The sequence below is a fragment of the Myotis nattereri genome (genome assembly GCF_964212035.1).
Source record: "Myotis nattereri genome assembly, chromosome: 6".
Taxonomy (NCBI): Eukaryota; Metazoa; Chordata; class Mammalia; order Chiroptera; family Vespertilionidae; genus Myotis; species Myotis nattereri.
The window spans coordinates 67,369,157-67,388,824 of NC_138081.1; the positions used below are offsets into that span (position 1 = coordinate 67,369,157).

The window sequence follows — 19,668 nt, forward strand, 5'->3', positions numbered from 1 at the left end:
CTTCTTTCCAACAAACACCAGACATCCCCGCCTGTGTACGCTTGCCTTGCCAGGACTAATCGTTCCCACACTGCTACCTTGAAGCACAAATTGGTACAGAACCCAAACGCTTTCTCCTCTGTGAAACCTTCCTGACTCCCCCTGGGAGACTTGGCCCCTGCCCCCTCTTGTCTCACAGCAAGACAACTGTGTTATAACCCTCCTGCAGCCTGAGTTCAGGGTCTGGGCCTTGCTGTCTTTGCTGCCCTTCACCTATCAAGGACTGGCACATAGTAGGCCCCTTGCATGTTTGTTGAAGAAATAAACAAATATAGAAATAAGTGATCTCCACTCCTAGATGCATCACCCTGAGTATTGCTGATGAGCTTTTTTGCCTCATGTCCTCAGTCTAGTCATTTTTTTCAACTATATTCAATCTGTTATCATTTACTTTTGGGGAGGTTTCATTGAAGATGAATCTGCAGAGTTGTCTAAAGTAACCTTACAATGTGCAATGTAGAATCTCTTCTGAAAAACTCAGCTGCAGCTCAATTTTAGTCCTCAAAATGCATTTTCCTTAAGGTATACCTTAAACAATAATACAAATGCTTATAGGATGCCAAGCACCAAATTATTATTGATAACAGCAATAATAATTTCCTTTAAGCTAATTGATTGAAGTCAAGAAATAGCCAAACCATTTCACATGCAGTCATAATTTTATATTTTTCATCAGAAAACAATCCACTACCAATGACAAATAACAGCAGAACCCCTAAAACTACCTGTCATGCATCTAATGAAGACAGATTCTCCAGCTGCCACATGTAATATGTAATATCCAAAAGCATGGTTGTAATTCACAGCTAATTAGTGTCTTGCCATTATGAGAGGTGTCAGAGCCCGAACTCTCTTCTGAGATCTACTCAGACCTCACAAGAGCCAGCCGTCAGCCATGCAAGGACCACACAATCCAATTAGCATCCACCCCAACTTTGGGCTGCTGGTTCAGGAATGCCCCCGCCCAGCCTCAGTAAATCATAAGCCTTTTCCTGACAGCTGCAAGCCATGGCCGCCCAAGGAATAAAGACAATGCTTCTCAGGAAAACTGATGTGGGAAAGACAGACACAGAAAAGAGATAGTTGCCTTTCTTAAGCAACACAGCAGTCAGCAACACTGAAGGCCATCAATTCTGACTGATTAAGGAGGCAACTGCACTAATAAATAAATCCTTGAGTGGTCTATCTGAAGATCCTTAGTGGTAGTCAACAGTCAGCAATTGGGTTGTTTGTTCGTGTGTTTTACAGTAATGTAGATATACTGAAGACCTTTTTCTTTCCATTTTTCTTCTGCATAGCCCTCTTCTGGCTAAAAAGAGAATTTCCCTTTGAATAGAACATAATGGTCTGCATTTACTTTGTCCCCCAGTGAATACACAGCAATCAGATAATTTGTTTGAAAGACTCTAAATTGTTTGACTTTATTGAAAAAGAATCTATAATGATATGCTGGTCTCCACGTAGGCCCTACAAAGCTTAGCAAATCCATAAGCAAGTGCTGGAGTATTCTCAGCACACAACAGCCAATAACCTTGTAATTTTCTTCTAAGCCTAAAAGCTGTTTTGTCCCATAATACTCTACTTAGAGAGTTTTCGGAATAGTCAACTGTAGCCTGGACATTATTCAAAGACATGATTCAGCTAATTCTACTTTTAGTTTGTTTTCCTCATGGAAATATTACTCTTCTATATTTTAGTGCCAATCTAAAACATTTAATTTACTTTTGCCTAGATAATGACTACCTAAGTTGATATGTATATATTGGCAAAGGCAAATAACAACCATGGATGCATTTAACATATACAAGAAATTCTCTTACAGCTCTTCTTATCATTAGACATTGAGATTTCAAAACTGTTTTTCTTTTTCTGAATATAGTATTCCCGTGGAAATCTTTAAAGCTTCAAAATTTTATCTACAAGGATGTCCACTGTGTCATATTTTATAATAGCAAAAGACGTGAAATAATGAAACTGTATAAAATATGAAATATGTTAAATAAATGGTGGCACACCCATACAATGGAAAGTTATGTAGCTTCTAAATATACTGATGTAGAAAAATAATAAAGAACATGAAAAAATGTTCACAGGATACTGAGAGGTGGAAAAATGAATCCTAGATCCATATTACACACACACACACAAATAAATATAGATGCATATATGTGTATATATACAATGCACATATACACACATATATATGCACATACATGTATATAGTTATATATTTTTTATTTATAAGATGATCTTAATTTTGTTTTCTCTGGATTGTTTTTCTGGGTATGTGTATGTTTGTTTAAATTAATATGCTTAAACGTTAATCATAGAAAAAAGCTTGACAGGAAGGTATTTCAGTATTAAAATGTATATTCAGAAGGTTATATGGTAAATTAATCTTCTTTGATCTTTTCTGCCTCTATAAAAATGTTTATATTACTTTCATAGTCAGAGAAAAAGCTATTATACATAATGAAACATTCACTATGTCACCTGGGTATATACAGGTGTGGACTGGTGTGGAGGCCCAGCCTGGTCGGGCATCAGCTCTGAGTGGCTAATGCCCATCACCTGTCAGTCACTGCAAATTGTATCACCCTGGGTATAAACAAAATTAGAAAGGTCAGTGTCACATCATACTTGGGAACATTTCAAGAATGGTAATCAGAGCAGCACCCTCTAACTGGGGGTGTAGGGGGGTGGGGAAGGGCTGAATCCATATGATTCTGTAATATCCTATTGACTCGGTGTCAGAATCGACAGAAACCAAAGGACAAAACCTGAAAAGCCTGCCTTAGTACCACTGCCCTTAATTCACTTCAGCTCTAATCCATCCGCCCTGATATTGGGACCATCAGGTATGAGGAAGACAATGGATACCGAACACACACAGTCTGGCCTTGGTTCAGGTCAAGTCAGAGTTCCCAGTACATGGGGCTCAGGACCTGTTTCCATATCAGGCTGTGCAGGCTGTCCTGACATCCCGCTCAGTGAGACAGGCGGACACAGCATGGCCCATGGACATTCTGTTTAATAAACACGGGTTGCAGGACAATAGGGATAGAGGAAAGCAAAATCTCTTCTCCCAAAAGGCTACGTCTAGTTGGTGAAATAAAAGACATGCTTTAAAGGGGATAATGACACAAAGGACTGGCAATACAGAGGTCGGAGAAGGGTGAGGAGAAAGTCTCACAGGAGAGACGGACGGGAGTAATCGCCAAGAAGGACACTCTACAACCTTGGAACTTACACCAAGAAGCACACATTCTTGAAAGCGGAGACAGGCACGCACCTGTCACTCTTAAAGGTCCTTCTCGGGTCCTCTGCGCATCTTTCCTAGAGCAGTGTAAGCTACACATGTACTTGACTCTGAGCTGAAAAACTACCTTTGACAAAATGTTACATGCCATGGAGTTAATGAAATGCATTTGCATTCAGCACTTCCATTCATTTTCCATTTATCAGGCAAAGACAAATGAAATGCAAAAAAAAATGTATTATGCCAAGATCAATTTTGACAACAGTGTAGTGTTTGCTTCTTGCTTATTATTCCCCTAGAAGGATAGGATCTTTGATAATGCAAGTGAGAAAACACAGCCAGACCCATGTTTTTTATTTCATATCTAGGGTGCATGTCTTTGAAACTGCTTATAGAAGACTTCTAACCATAGATAGAAATTTCATGCTAATTTTTATATTACTCTGGAGTGGCTCAGTAGATATAATGTTGGTACTATTATGAAGATAAGGAAATAGGTAAATTTGAAATTAGCATGTCCATATTTACACAGTAGGTCCATGACTATAGACTCTCAAACCGTTACTTAAATCACACAAAACAATGCCCATACCTGAAAGGGCGAAGCCTCCTTTCTCGCTTTCACTTTCTCTGATTAGAAAGGCACCCGTCTGATTTCCTGAGTATAATAGTTGTTTTTCTGCATCCGCTCTCTTGATTGCTCCAAAGAACCACCTAAAAAGAGAAAGATGTAAACTGCAATTAACCAATCAACATTCTTTTTTCAAGGAGTGGGAAATGTTACAAGAAAGTATTCTTATATCAAAACTCTTTAATATTCTTTTTTTTTATTTGATTTTAGAGAGAAAGGAAGGGAAAGAGAGAGAGAAGCATTGACACTTAAGGTGATTTTTCAGGATGTCTATAACCTTCACAGAGGAGTCCTTAAAAAATTACAAACCAGGAATTCGGCGGCTGCTGGCTCCCAGATCCTTCTCACACCTGCATTCTGTCTGACAGGTACGACATCCTTCTGTCAAATCCACGGCCTCTGGATGAGTCCACCACATACACCTTCTGCACTTCACGCTCTAAAATTCCTCACCATCACTATCCAACTGTCCTCTGCCTCACCTAACACCTTCTAGGTATTAGGAGGCAAGCATTCCAATCAAATGATTCATACATTTCATCTCAAGGTACGAATAATTAAAAAATGCAGTTCTCTGGACATTCATTCACTTATTTCCCCACCCCCACCATAATGGGAGACAATTCTGCATGTTTAGGAGGAACTTATTAACATGAAGAAAACGTTCATCAAATGGGAGATTATGGGGGGGGGGGGGGAGCTACTTCTGCCAGGGAAGTATCTTATTAGTGCCACCTCTACTTCTTATCTTTAGCCCGTTATCCTTTAAGACAAATATTCGGGGAATATAAGAGCCAGATACCGAACACACAGGTTTGAGAATGGGATTAACCAACAAATGATTAACATTTGTTTTAATTTAAGTAAGGGTTTGAGAGTCTGTAGTCATGGACCTACTGTGTAAATATGGACATGTTAATTTCAAATTTTCCTATTTCCTTATCTTCATAATAGTACCAACATTATATCTACTAAGCCACTCCAGAGTAATATAAAAATTAGCATATGAATTTTAATGTCAGAGCGAGTCTGAAATATATATCAAGTCAGTTGGCACCAACGTGGTAATAAGAGGAAGCTGAGAAAGCCCCTTTCACTAATGACCCCTCACTACAGGGTCATAAAGTTGATCTTTATCAGTAATGATTTTAGGTAAAACATTGATTTTTTTCAGGGATCCCTATCTTTAAAAATGTAAACTCTTCAAGAAAGGAAATCCTGGCTTGAGGGAAGAAATGAAGGGTGTTCCCCCCAAAATGTTTATATACATTGAATAATTATAAAGGCAGTGTTTATTAAAAATACATTTCATTTTCAAAACTGAGCTACTAGCTATTAAAGTATGTATACATTTTTGAGGGACACCCTATACAAGCTGGGTGAGGAACCGCAGGCTGAGAGAGTACATACAAGCCATCAAAAATTGGTCCCAATTGGTTTGGCAGGTCATGAGTATTGGGGAATATGTGTGACATAGATGGAAGGAGGAGGGAGAAGATATTGAAAACAAAAAGAAACATTAAATATAAATATCACCTTCTAACGAATGCAAGGTGTTTGTTTACCACTCCCCCAATCATCCGATTGCAAGTTACATATTAACTGTATCAGTGAGGATATGCCAGATTATTTTGGAGTAATAAATAATTCCAAAAATTTCAGTGGGTTAAGACAATTAAGATTTGTTTTGCACTCAGCTACATGTCCATTGAAGGTCATCTATGGATGACCTGCTCTATATCCACCTGTGGGTCTACTGGAGAATGTCCACTGCCAGACTTCCATGATGGCCAAGGTGGAATTGGAAAATGTGTCAAATCACAGGCTGCTTCCTAGAGCTTCTATTTAAAGCTTCTATTCAGGGATGAATTCACTGACAAGTAAATCCCATGATCATGCTAAAATGCAAAGGAATAGAAAGTGCAATCCCACTTATAAGTCAGAGAATTCAAAACTTTTGATAGGCTACACTAATGACTACCACCTGTCTGATGGCTATCATCAATAAATCAACCATCAACAGTGCTAGCAAGGATGTGGAGAAAAGGGAACACTAGTTCACTGCTGTTGGGAATGCAGATTGGTGAAGCCACTATGGAAAACAGTATGGAGTTGCCTCAAAAAAAAATTAAAAATGGAACTGCCATTTCACCCAGCGATCTCACTTCTGGTGATATATCCTAAAAACCCTGAAACAACAATCAGAAAGAATATACGCACTCCTATGTTCACAGCAGCGTGATTTACAATAGCTAGTATTTGGAAACAGCCCAAGTGCCCAGCAGTAGATGAGTGGATAAAAAGCTGTGGAACATTTACACAATGGAATACTATGCAGCAGTAAAAAAGAGGGATCTCCTACCCTTTGGGACATCATGGATGGACTTGGAGACTATTATGCTATGTGAAATAAGCCAATCTGAGAAAGGCAGGTATCACATGATCTCACTAATTTGTGGAGTCTAATGAACAAAAAAAATTGACCAACAAAATAAGACCTGAAGCACGGAGGCATGGAACAGACTGACATACCTCGATGTGGGAGTGGGAGGATGAGGAGAGATAAACCAAAGAACTTATAAACTTATGTATATAGCCAATGGACACGGACAATGGGATGGTAAAGTCATAGGGAGTGGTATGGGCCGAGTGGAGGGGTGTAAAGGGGGGGGGGGGAATGGGAGACATCTGTAATACTGTCAACAATTTTTAAAAAGTCCAGTTACTATCTGTGCTGGTAATTAGGACTATTAGGTATACTAAGTATTAAAACAATGAAATACAGTTTTACACTGTTCAGGCTAGACAAAATTTAAAACTCACATTCAAACAATTAAAAACTCTCAATCAGTTAGTGGGAAAATGTGAAAGAAGAACCTTAATACCATACCAGTGGCAATATAATTATGCAATACTAATTCAGAGAGCTATTTGTCAATACCTAGTAAAAGTGAATATTCATACACCACTCAATTTCACTTCTAGACTGTATGCTAAAAGAGATATGTTACAAGAACATCCACTGAAGAGTTCTAGCATTAAAAAATTAAAAATGACCTAAATGTCCATCATATGAAAATAGATAAATTTATAGATACAATGGAATACTATACATCAGTTAAAAATAAGTTGTTGAAAGGCAAAAGGGAGTTGAGTGATACATTATAATGCAATTTGCATCAAGTCTATGCAAAAGGAAGTTAAATGATGCATCATAATGCCATTTATGTCAAGCTTATGAAACATATAAAAACACTATATATTTTTATGAATGCATAAAGGCTTAGTGAAAGGTAAGTGAATAGTTAAAATAATCAGGCATTTTTTTAGACTCCATTTCCAGAAATGGCAAGATTTCTTTACACAAATATTTCAAGCAAAGAAGCAACAGGGATCAAATATACTAATCAATTCTATGCATTTTCCTGATTCTGAGTACATTGAGTATGCATTAAGATATTTGATCAATATGTAAATATGTATGCAACTTTACAAGAATTACTATTTATCTAGCAGATTAAATTCTTAGAAGTATTATTATATCTCACATAGCGCATTATTCTCAAGAATAAATACTCCATTATATAAGTTTTATGTACATACACTACATTTGTATTTTGGATAATCAAGTCTACAAATGATGAATTTTCTCTGCCCAACTTATGTGTAAGCAAGCGGCTTTTGTAAATCAAATGACTAAGATATAATAATTTTACTATATTGGTCAAGAGGAACTCTATAACCTTTAAAAATCCTTTCTGACTCACCGATTCTGTATTCTTGTATAACATATTAATACAATGACATTACAAGGCAAATCACACCATTCCTGAATCCATAATAACAATAAAATGGATGGGCAGTATTTGGATACATCAGCTCACTCAACACTTGGAATTTTACTTGGCTGGGTCCCATCAGAAAGTGAGCATGAATAAAACTTTGTTTTCTGTCAGGATGTAGTGACATTATACCGCAATTGTTCATATTCAAAGATGACACAACTGCCATCGATTGCAACCACTGGAGCATGTGCTGCTCTAGGGACTTACGGGCAAAAAATAATGCTTTCAGCCCTCTGTACACGTGAAAATTGTTCCTTCATCTGTGGTTTGAGTCACTGTCATCCTCTTCCGTTCTGCCTTTTGGAGCCTATTCTGGAAGGACATGCACATCCCAGGCCTGGCTGCCTGCCACAATCATTTCCAATGCTCTTGTTAAGCTGTAGTTCTTGTGAGCAGTAAACACTGGGTGCCCAGAAGGAATCATGGTGTTGCGGGAGGTTGAAAGTGTAACTCCTAGGCCAGGAGCATTTGTCTCACATGGAGACTTGTTAGAAATGAAAATGTGTAGGTTTCACTCCATCCCTACTGAGTCAGAAAGTCTGAGGATGGGGCCCTGCTATCCTAGTTTTCATGAATCCCCAAGTGAATCTGATGCATTCTAAAGTTTCAGAACCGCTGATATACAGAAATAATCAAGATGTTATAAAATTTCACAAGACAACTGAGCTTAAGTTACAGTTTGGCATTACATGTGAAAAATTATCCAGTAAAATGACACCCCCCCCCCACACACACACACACATACTATTGATATTTAATGAAAATAATCTTTATTGCTATGCCATTTCTGCCATGAAAGAGATCTTGGTTAAGAACCAAATAAGGGAGGAGACCTGTAATAACCTATATCCTCAGAGAAATAAATGCTTAAATTAGATTAAAACAGAGCAAGAAGTATGTGACTAAATTCTAAGATTTGATTTATTTTGCAAACTCTCATCCAGTATCCATTGTGTATAAATTCTGCAGCAATGACAAATAAAGATCTACAAGACATATCGTTCATGAAAAGGGATAAATTGCAGAGTAACAGGATTACTATAGTTTTATTTATATTTTAAGAACCAACAAACTAAAATTTATATGTGCTTATTTCTCTGAAGCTTAGTGAGAAACGATGAAATGATGACATTCTCTATAATTTAGACATTTACAATAAGGTGCAGCTTTATATCATGTTACAATTTATTTAAATGCTTTAAAAAATGAAGTCAATGAGGAATATGCTACAAAAATCTACGATTTAAAGATTTGTACTATAAACTTTGGAAGTTAGATCTGATAGATACAAGAAAACTCTCAAAGGAATATGGGGCAAGTGATTGTGGATGAGCAGTGAAACGGATGGGAGATCAACCGTGACACAAGGGTATGAAATGTGAATGACTGAAGGGCAGTATACCTGGCAACATATTAGAAAGCAGAGTATAATAATGGTTGGCATCTTCTTGGAAAACTTGTTTAACTTCCCTATGCCTGTGTATTTCCTCATATGTTAGTAGGAATAATAATAACAACCCTGTAGGCTAGTTTTGAGGTCAAGAAAAATTAAATACATAATGTGCTTGATGGCTATCCACATCCATGCTCAATAGCACCTATTTGAAGAGAACTAATCTAAGGGAGAAATGATATATTTGGTTTTCAACACGTTGGATTTGAGGTCATGGGGGAATATGAGGTATATGTCCAGGATCACTTCTCTAAGTTTGCACCGAAAGTCTCCTTGCAAGTGACTGGCCTGCCAGTCTTGACGAGGACATGCTACCACCAGATGGCAGCAGGCCATTTCACTAACCCAAAAAGGCTAACTGAAGCTATATGCTAGAAACATATTAACTTTTATTTTACAAAAAAGACAAAATAAGTCTTTAGCAAAAAACACCCAGAATTTATGCTGTGTTGCTTAGTATCAACATTTAAAGTGTTCAGATATGGATCAAATTTTAGGGAAATCAACACAATTTTAGGCCCTCCACCATCTGGACATCAACCATTTCTTCAACATTGTCTTCCCTACCTCATCTTTCTGCTCCAGCAAAATTCATATTCTTAACGCTATTTGTAGTGGCATTAGTTACACTTGCCTACCCAGCATGCCTACAATACTCGATGACTACCCCTCTGTTTGGGCATGTAGCATACAAAAGCTAGTGCTGCATTAAAAAAAAATTTTTTTTTTTAATTACTCTCTGTGCACACTCGGAGCAGATCTTCCCAGCACAAAGACTGAGTCTGCTATAGGTCCCATATACCTTTGGAGCAATTCAATAAATACTTATTGATGAAACAGTTAATACATCGTACCTGGATATGGGCATTTCATATAGTCTTTTTGTTTCTACAGAATGCTAAAGGTTGCTAGTGCCTGTGTTCTTGCGTAACCTTTTATTTGTGCCCGCAACACAGCTCGGAGTGCAAAATGTTGAGGGGGAAATTTACATGCTCCTGTCCAGCTGCAGCACAGATTCCAATGTTAATTGGCCTCAGACCACAGATTCCAATCTGACCACTCTCTTCTCCCAAAGAGAACACGTGGCTATGAATGTAAAGATCATAAATGAAACTGACTTTTCTATCCTCCAAAACACAAGCATATCTGGGCTTCACACATGTAAAGAATGTGTGATAAAGTACCTGACCTATGACTTATGGTCACATAGAAACCAGGAAGTTCCTCGCTGGCATCACTTGATAAAGATTTTTTTGTTGCTGTTGTTCACCTCTATAAGCATCATAAAAGGGGAATTTTGAAGGAATTTCCTTAAAGAGGAAGTAAGGTAAGCGAGCTGGTAACTTTACCAGTGTGGATGGTAAGGTGTTCCATGTTTGTGAAAGAATCTGATTATAACCTAGAAAAACGCCTAACTTCACAACACACCACAGATAGATGTGACAGACCACTTAGTTTCTTGCCCCCCAAAATCTTATTTCCTTTCATAAATCATTTTCTTTCTAGCCCCAGGAAGAAAAAACAAAAACAATTTTTAAATGTACTTAAAGAATGATATTATCTCATCTTGCTGTATTTAGGCATAGAGTTTTATTTTTTTATTTTTTTATTGACTACCTCCTGCACGCCCCCCTGCTGAGGATTGAGCCCACAACCCAGGCATGTGCCCTTGACAGGAATCAAACCCAGGACACTTCAGTCCACAGGCTCTGAGCCAAATTAGCTAGGGCTAGAGTGTTCTTTTAAAAATGTACAAAATAACTTGTTCTTTGCTGGTTACCTTCATGGAATAAACAAGACCAAATGCTGAGTTCCATCAGGTGGTAGTGTGTGCCTGCATCCTGCTCCAGATGGGTTAATAATAGCATACGTTGGACTAGGCAGCCCATCCTGGGTTTCCAGATCCACGTTTCTCTAGCAAATAGAATAAAGGGGGGGGGGGTTCTTCTTTTCTCTCTCTCTCTCCCTATACCAGAGATGATATGCAAAATATTTTATGACTGACACAGCACATGTACCCTTCTTCACAATAGACACCAGCAAAAGTAGGAACTTATGTCTATGTTTCAGCATGGCACCAATCATTTTAACACTAAATGATGCTGTGTCATCACTTACTTTCATTAAATCCTGTATCCCAAAATAAGCAATAGTAAACATCTTAAATGTATCTTAACCTTCATATTACTCTACCCAGTAATATGGATATAGTCGTACATGTACTTACTATGCTGAAATATATCAGTAACATTTATTTCATACTAACTGTATGGATAAAAGACCTTTAAAAAGCAAAAGAGCAAAAGAAGAGTATATTTCTTTTCTTTTGAGGATCTTAGAGAATCAAGGTAGGAATAAAAGTGATAAAACCACAAAAAGAACATTTAATTGTCAAAGGTGTGCAGTCAGAGAAATGGACAACCAACAGTGTATCGATGAATGAAGCCTTCTTAAAGAAAATACACTGAATAAAGATTTCAAAGAAATTAAGGTCAAAGGTGAAGAACCACAAAGTCTCTGTAAGCAGATTGGTATGGTGGGCAATGGTGGGGGAAGAGAGGTCATTAAAGGAAAAAGCAAGAAAATATAGTTCTTTGAGGTTTATAGGTAATTCCATGTGGAAATTACTAATTCCATAAGAGAAGTCGATCTTTGGCAAAATTTAAAAAGTACATTAAGAGGATATTAAGATATCCCATTTAAGATTTAACAAAGTAGAGGATTTTGAGTTCTGGGCTTATCAGCAAAAAATGACATAAAAATTTGACTTGTTCTTTAAAAATTGTCTAGTGAAAAAATTTAGAAGGTGAAAGTGTGGAGAGTGAAAGCAAGGAAGAATTATTCTATGAGAGGAAGACAGAAATTTAGAGCTAGAAAGAAATTTCTACAAAGGTCCATGAGTAAATCTCTAAAACTTATTGTAAATGTGTTTTAATGAGAACATGCATTTTTCGGGGGGCGGGGGGAGGAATCTGGTGTTTCATTAACATCCCAATGATGCCTGTGACGGAAAATACTCATCTCCTTCAGTTAAGCTGAGTGTTTTTTCCAGGTTCACACAGCAGCTAGTGATGAAGCTGTAACCATAGCCTACCATCATAACATTAACCCACTCATTCATTTTTCATTCAATAATTACTTATTGAGCACCGATCTCATTTGCAGAACTACAGCAGTAAATGGAACAGACAACCTGTCCTGCTTTTGTGGAGCTCACAGATAATGGGGAAAGACAGACAATACACAGAATAAATGAGTAAGGTACACTGTGTTCAAAGGTGACAAGTTCAAAGGGGAAAAAATGAAGCAGGGTAAGGAAGGGGGAGATTGCCTTTTTTAAATCATTCTTAGTGAGCAGCGATACGTGCCAGGTGGAATTCCAGAAGGTTTTCCTAAAGTCAAAGTAATCAGGAGAATAAATGGAGCTGTGGAAACAGATTGGATAGAAGCGCTGAGAGGCGTGCACAAGTGAGAATCATAATCCACGCTAGGACTGAAGCCAATATCCAGATTTCTCCACTGCAGCTTGGCCAAGACCTATTAGCATTTTTTCTAATTAAGAAATAAACAATGTCCATCAACTTCACTCAGTTTTATCACTGATGTTTATGGAAATGCAAAACACCAGAAGCTATAAGTATCCTCCTAAGAAGGGGGCTATGGCTCTTCAGCCAAAGAAAAGTGAGTAATCTGTTTAACAGGGAGAATACCATTTGATGAAAAATAATTATACATAGAATAGAAATAATATTTGTGATTACGGTAGAATAATTTAGGTAGGTTTTCTTCATGGGTATCTCTTAAATCCATGTAAAATTTAAAATGTTAAATGAAATTGATGTTCACACTTGGAAAACACAATGAAGAACAAATCTCTATTGTCTAATCTTAATCCACATGGCACACGCGCGCGTGCACACACACACATGATGTGAATATGTGTATGCATTGGTATGTGTGTGTGTATTTATGTGTGTGTGTGTGATTGTGTGTGTGTGTGTGTGTGTGTGCCTGAAGCTACTATCACAGATGTATACTAGTTGCACTGCCTTTTTAGGTGTTTGAATGAAGCAGATGTCCCCAGGCAGATAAGGGGTGAGACACAGAACCTATTAAAAGCCATAATGGACACACCCATTCCTTTTCCTTTCTATTTTTTAAAAAGTTTGACCCTCTAAACATTGATATCATTAATATTTACCAATAAAAATGCCAGCATTAATGACTGGAGGTTGTTTATAACCCACGGAAATGCCACCCACTGGACTTTGAAATGGTAGAAGCTGAACGCATCTACAAAGCAGGTTATTCTGGTGAAAAGAAAAGCCAGAAGCAGTGCCAGAAAATACACCTTTTGTTTTCAGTGTCAACAAGCTATTTGTCAGGAAACAAAAGAAAGGCTCCAGCCTTGGTGGATTTTTCTGAAATTAGTTTTCTGCTTGATTTTTAGAATTAGAGGGCAAGGCGGTTGTACAAGTATATCACAGCCTCACTCCCAGGAACTGTTATGGGGAAAGGCTACCTGAGAAAAGGGAAAGTACCCGCCCCTAGCCCCGCTGCCATCCCATCCCATTCCAACACACACACACACACACACACACACACACACACACACACACACACACACACCAGCACTACTGAATTTCCTCTAGGGCCTCAGGTCTCCACTCCAGTGCTTGCTGGGCATCCCCGGGAAGAGTGTGGGCCAGGCAGATGCTTTGGTAGCAGGTGGAGCCCAGGAAGGTGCAGGCCCCCGTGCAGCAGAGAATTCTGAGGCAGGGAACCTGGCGCTGCATTTGGAAAAGCACAGCCCTGTTTTTTGAGGGAGGGACTTCCTCTCACCTTGGCTATCACCCACCCCAAACCTTTGTTCTTTCTGGTCCTCTCTGCCCCACACTGGACGCTACTCTCTCATTTGTCAACCCAGACAAAACATTATAAATTGTGTCCAAATTTTGTGTAAACTTTGTGAAGAGCAAAGATTTAAGCACAAACTAGACTAGAAAACAAGTTCAAACACATATCAGAAGTCTTTTTACAGAAATTTAACACCCTGTCCCCAAAGCGGGAATTTCCCATCCTTTTCCCAGGCCCAGGGCTCCCTGCCAGGTTGCTGAGGCTCACTCCTCTTTTCTTCCTCATGCCTCCCAACCAGGCTTTTACAGCAACCCACCCACCCCCGCCCCCTGCTTTTATACACAATGCAATTTGCTCCTCCACCCCCCCCTCACTCCGAACTAGATCACTTCTGTACATTCCAACAGAAGTGAAATTGTTCTGCTCAGTAAAGGCCAAGTCTTGATTCTCAACAGCACAAACAGCCAGAGCTTTGAAAATAGCATTTTCTCTAGTGAATCAAATCTTCAGGTGGAGCGCCTCTCCCACCCTTGTCCAAGCAGAAGGCAGCACTGGAATTATGCAATATTGTTGCTATCAGGAGCAAGTTCACACCAAGAATAAGAGTGAAGGGGCAGAGTTTCTTCCAGTTATAGTCATGCTTCAAATCATGCAGTTTTATTAAAATTACACATTTTTCTAATATCTGCTCTTTCATAAGAGGATAAACTCTAATGATACACAGCATAAATGATATCTGTAAATAGCATGTCAACTAGTTGTATTACAAGTGTATGTTCTAAGAAAATAAGCCTGCCTGGATGGTCACCTTTCTAATTAGCAAATTGCAAATTAATAAGGTTTCATTTCATAAATGAAGGCTTTTCCTTCATTTCATAAATAAGGCTTTTCCTGGTGTCTTCCTGGTACTAAGACACCAAACTAACTTCTTTACCTGGGATTAACTGAAGAAAGAACTCAATGAGATACACAGATTTTGGCAAATTCTGACCAGCAGCTGCGACCCAGAAAGAATCTTTTGAATCTTACAGATTTGCAAAGACCTGCTGTTGGGATGAGAACACAGGACAGGAACATCCTAGAGCCTGGAATTGGGGCCCCAAAAAGGCCTGGGAACAGGCTTCTGAAGTATAAGTGATGGTAGATTCAGTCCATGAGCACTTCCTTCCCACTCACTCGTCCTTTGCATTGCAACTCAAGTCTTGAGCTTGGAAATCCTTTCTCCGGACCAGCTGAGTTGGAGGACCATGTTCCTTTCCTTCACACTACTTTCTCCTTGGTTTCCTTTTTCCAGTAGTATCGTGGTTAGTTCCTACTTCCCCACTATATTTGTAAGTTCCAAGAGAACAAAACCCTAATTTTGCTCATCACAGCAATTCTCAGAGCCTAGCATAGCACCTGATTTTAGATATACTCTCAATAAATACCTTGAAATGAATACAGGAGTGAATTAAATGATTATTTTGGAATGTAAGTCTTACAGTTAAAAGTTAAAGCTGTCAGAATAACTTCAAAACACAGGAAAGGAATATAGAGAGAATTGTCTGAAGGTTTGGAACAGAGAGCAAAAGAGGATCAAATTTTTATCAGTCATGAATATCCTCACAGCCAACCACGTAATCATAGCCTTAAAGGGAAGTGATAGCAGTAACAATCACAGTAAAAATAACATTTGGCTTCCACTTTATAATTCACATTATCATTACCTACATTATGACATTTATTCTCATGGCAAATCTTGGAGTAGTCAGAGAAGGTGCTTCAATATCCCCATTTTGTGGAAGAAGAAATTAGAGCCGAGAGAAATTGCATGACTTGCTCAAGTCATGCATATAATAAGCAGTTACAGTGTGTTGGCAGATGTGCAAAGCAGTTCCATGTGACCTCTCTAAAATTGTGCAGAACATGGAGTGGAAATATGCACTTGTTCTCAACTCATAATTTTACAGAGATGGTCAGAAATATAAATAAGCCATTGCATAAAGAGGAACCCCAGGTTGAAAGTCATAGAGTTATCAAAAACTTTACACCTAGCTTAGCCGGCATGGCTCAGTGGTTGAGTGTCAATCTATGAACCAGGAGGTCACGGTTTGATTCCCAGTCAGGGCACATACCAGGGTTGTGGGCTCAATCCCAGTGTGGGTGTGTAGGAGGCAGCTGATCAATGATTCTCTCTCATTGTTAATGTTTCTCTCTCTCCCTCCCCCTTCCTCTCTGAAATCAATAAAATAAAATAAATGAAAAAATTTAGACCTAAATTCATAGAAAACTGCCCCACAATGTGACCTTAATAAAAACTGGGATGTTTGGTGGCACATACTTTTATTTGTGAGTGGATAAGCTACCTTTTTTATACCCCCCTGTGAAAATGTTAAACAGGGTAAATCATTGGTTTGAACTACTGTAACAGGTCATACATTTTCATTTTCAATTTTTAAATTTCTCTTCACTGATTTTCCAGAAACAAAAAAGTCATGTGAGGAGATTTACTCATGATTATCATTGATATTTTGCCTGAAAAATATATTATATACAGTACAAAGAATAAATCACTTTCAATAGGTATGACTTACTAACAGTCAAATTTTCAGGTTTTAAAAATGTTCTCACAGATATACTTTTATGAAGTTAAATACTAATTCCTGTTTGTTGTTTAGGGGTAGGCTTGGTTGCATAAGAATCAAATTTTGAAAATGAAAGCCAAATAAGAAATAAATATTTAAATAAGTAAAACTATCCTAAAATTTTAGATGATATTATAAATATGAATTATGAAGCTTAAAAAAAGCTTTTCTAAAATATCATTAAAAATTAATCAAACATTTCAAGCATGAAACAAAGTTATCACTTATTCTTTCTATAGACAATGGCATTACAAAATCATTATCACATAAAAAGTCAAAGAAAATAAAGTAAAAAAATGTAGGAGGAAATTTATAGAGAAGGCAATTCATTAATATTTTACTATTGTTATAATGTTTATTATTTGTCAGCTTCCTTAAATAGCTAGCAGTGATTTCCTCTTCTGCTCTAGATAAATATTCCCCCTCCTACTAAATTTTGTCCACACAGTATTTTCTAAAAGATAATCTCCCCCTTCAAATTATATTAGCTGTAGGCCAGAAAACATAGATCCACCCTTGTTCAGAAATACTTTCTGACATAGGAATGCTCAATGACAAGACACAATTTCCCCATCTTCTTTTTTTTTTTTTTGATATATTTTATTGATTTTTCACAGAGAGGAAGAGAGAGAGATAGAGAGCTAGAAACATCGATGAGAGAGAAACATCGACCAGCTGCCTCCTGCACATCTCCCACTGGGGATGTGCCCGCAACCCAGGCACATGCCCTTGACCGGAATCAAACCCGGGACCCTTCAGTCCGCAGGCCGACGCTCCATCCACTGAGCCAAACTGGTTTAGGCCCCCATCTTCTTGAGTGCATATATGCACTCATATTGGACATTTTAAAACTTTGCATTATAGAAATTTTCAAACATATTCCTAAATGGAGAGAATAGTATAATGACCCACTTTTCCCCAACAACCAACTTCAATAATTATCAATATATTTGTAATCTTATTTCTTGTAGTATATGCTTCATTGATCTAAATACAAATGGTTTCCAAAATTTGTTTGGAAAATTGGAGTTAACAAAAAGAGCTACTAAAACTTCAATGGTTTCATGGTAGTTTTTTAAAGTGATATTTTATGATCAATTAAAATTTAGAAAATCAAATTATTCTTATTTTTGGAAACTAAAGAATGGACTTTTAAATGTTTTAAGTGCTGAGAAATATCTAAAATAAAAAATATTGAAATAAATATTTACTGAGACTTCTATAAGCTAGGAATAAAAGAGACAGACTAAGTTTGCTTATAAGTTTATATTATACTTGGAAAAACATACATGTACACCAGTATAAAAATAACAATAAGACAAAATATATAAACTGCCTAACCATACCATACATCATTTTGTTATCAGGTAATTGGAAAAACATATTTTTAAAAGAAATGATTCATAATTAACAGGTATGCTCAATATGTCAATGGTGCAGACAAAATTTCACATATAATGTCTGAGAAGGCAGAGACTATGCAAAAAAAAACCTATTCAGCACAATATACACTGCATACTTCCACCTTCAAATTAAAGTGCTACATTTAGGAGTTTGACAAGTAAAGAACAAGGACTTCATGCCTCATGATATCTCTATGCTGCCTAAAATTTCACACCCATTGTATATAATTACTTGAAATTAAATTTACAGCAATAATTATGTCACTTTAAATACCCAAAGTAACATAAGGAAAAGTAGAATATCTTAATAACCTTACATTTATTAAAGAAATTATATTTATAACTTAAAACTATCCCACAAAGAAAACTTCATATCCCCTGGGCTTCACAGGTAAGTTTCACCAAAATTTAAGGAAGAAACAATATAAATCTTACACACAAACTTTGCCCAAGAAGACAGAATATTTTCCAATTTATTTTATGAGGTCAGAATCACCTTTATATCAAAATCAAAGACATTTCAAGGAAAGAAAATTACAGAATATAGCTCTTATATGCACAGAAGCAAAAATCCTTAAAATATTTTAGTAAATCAAATTCACAAATATAGAAAATAAAAAATAAATCACAATAGGTAGGGTTTATCCCAGGAAAAAGTTGATTTATATTTAAAATCAATGTAATTGACCATGTTAATAGACTAAAATGAAAAACTATATAATTAATTCAATAAATGCAGAAAATACTTTCGAAAAATTCAACATCTAATCATGATTAAAAGTAAAAACACTTCATAAATTTGAAAAAGAAGAAAATTTCCTCAATCTGTAAATAAGCAACAACAACAACAGAAACCCTTCACCTAACATCATACTCAATGGTGAAATAAGAACAAATCAGATAGGGGAGGAACCAAGATGGTGGCATAGGTAAACACCTGAACTTGCTGCCTCTCACAACCACATCAAAACTACAACTAAAAGACAAAACAGATATCATCCAGAACCATGGGAAGGCTGGTTGAGTGGAAGTCCGACAACTAGAGGGAAAGAGAAAAGCTCATCTAGACTGGTAGGAGGTGCGGAAGAGCGGAGGTACGGAGGCGCGCAAAATGGACTGGCAACTGGGTACTCTGTGTCTTTTTCAATCGGGAGGGAGATACAAACTCCCAACTGCTCTGAATTCCAGTTCTGGGCGAGACTGTGGGGACCCAAACTCATACCGGGAGAAACTAGACTGTCTGGCATCGGGCCAGAATATGAGGGCAGCTTTCTCTTAGAGGTGCTCACAGCATTCATTGTTCCTGCACGGGGCCTCAGGACACAGAGACCCAGGGACCTATCCAAGGCAGGGCCCACGGGCAACCATTGCTATTTGTACTACCCTGTGATTCCCTGAGACCCCATCTCACCCAATTTACAACCCCACCCAAGCTGTGTGCAGAGGCTTTTACATATGAATGGCCTGGCCTTTTGCAATCTAAAACCTAACAAACTACAGCTGGGTCAAAGAATCCCAGAGCTTCCAAAAGAAGGCCTAAGGCTTGTCAGCAGTCCG

General features: G+C 37.6%; 1 protein-coding gene across 1 annotated transcript in view; it reads right to left on the bottom strand.

The window, feature by feature from the left end:
• Positions 1-19,668, bottom strand: part of FRK (fyn related Src family tyrosine kinase) — a gene marked incomplete at its 5' end in the record, with an annotated part of 85,206 nt that overhangs the window by 37,702 nt on the left and 27,836 nt on the right. Inside the window, one exon of the mRNA XM_081094983.1 lies at positions 3,891-4,012. Within this exon, the coding sequence (XP_080951109.1) occupies positions 3,891-4,012 (122 nt within the window). The remainder of the gene's footprint in view (positions 1-3,890; positions 4,013-19,668) is intronic.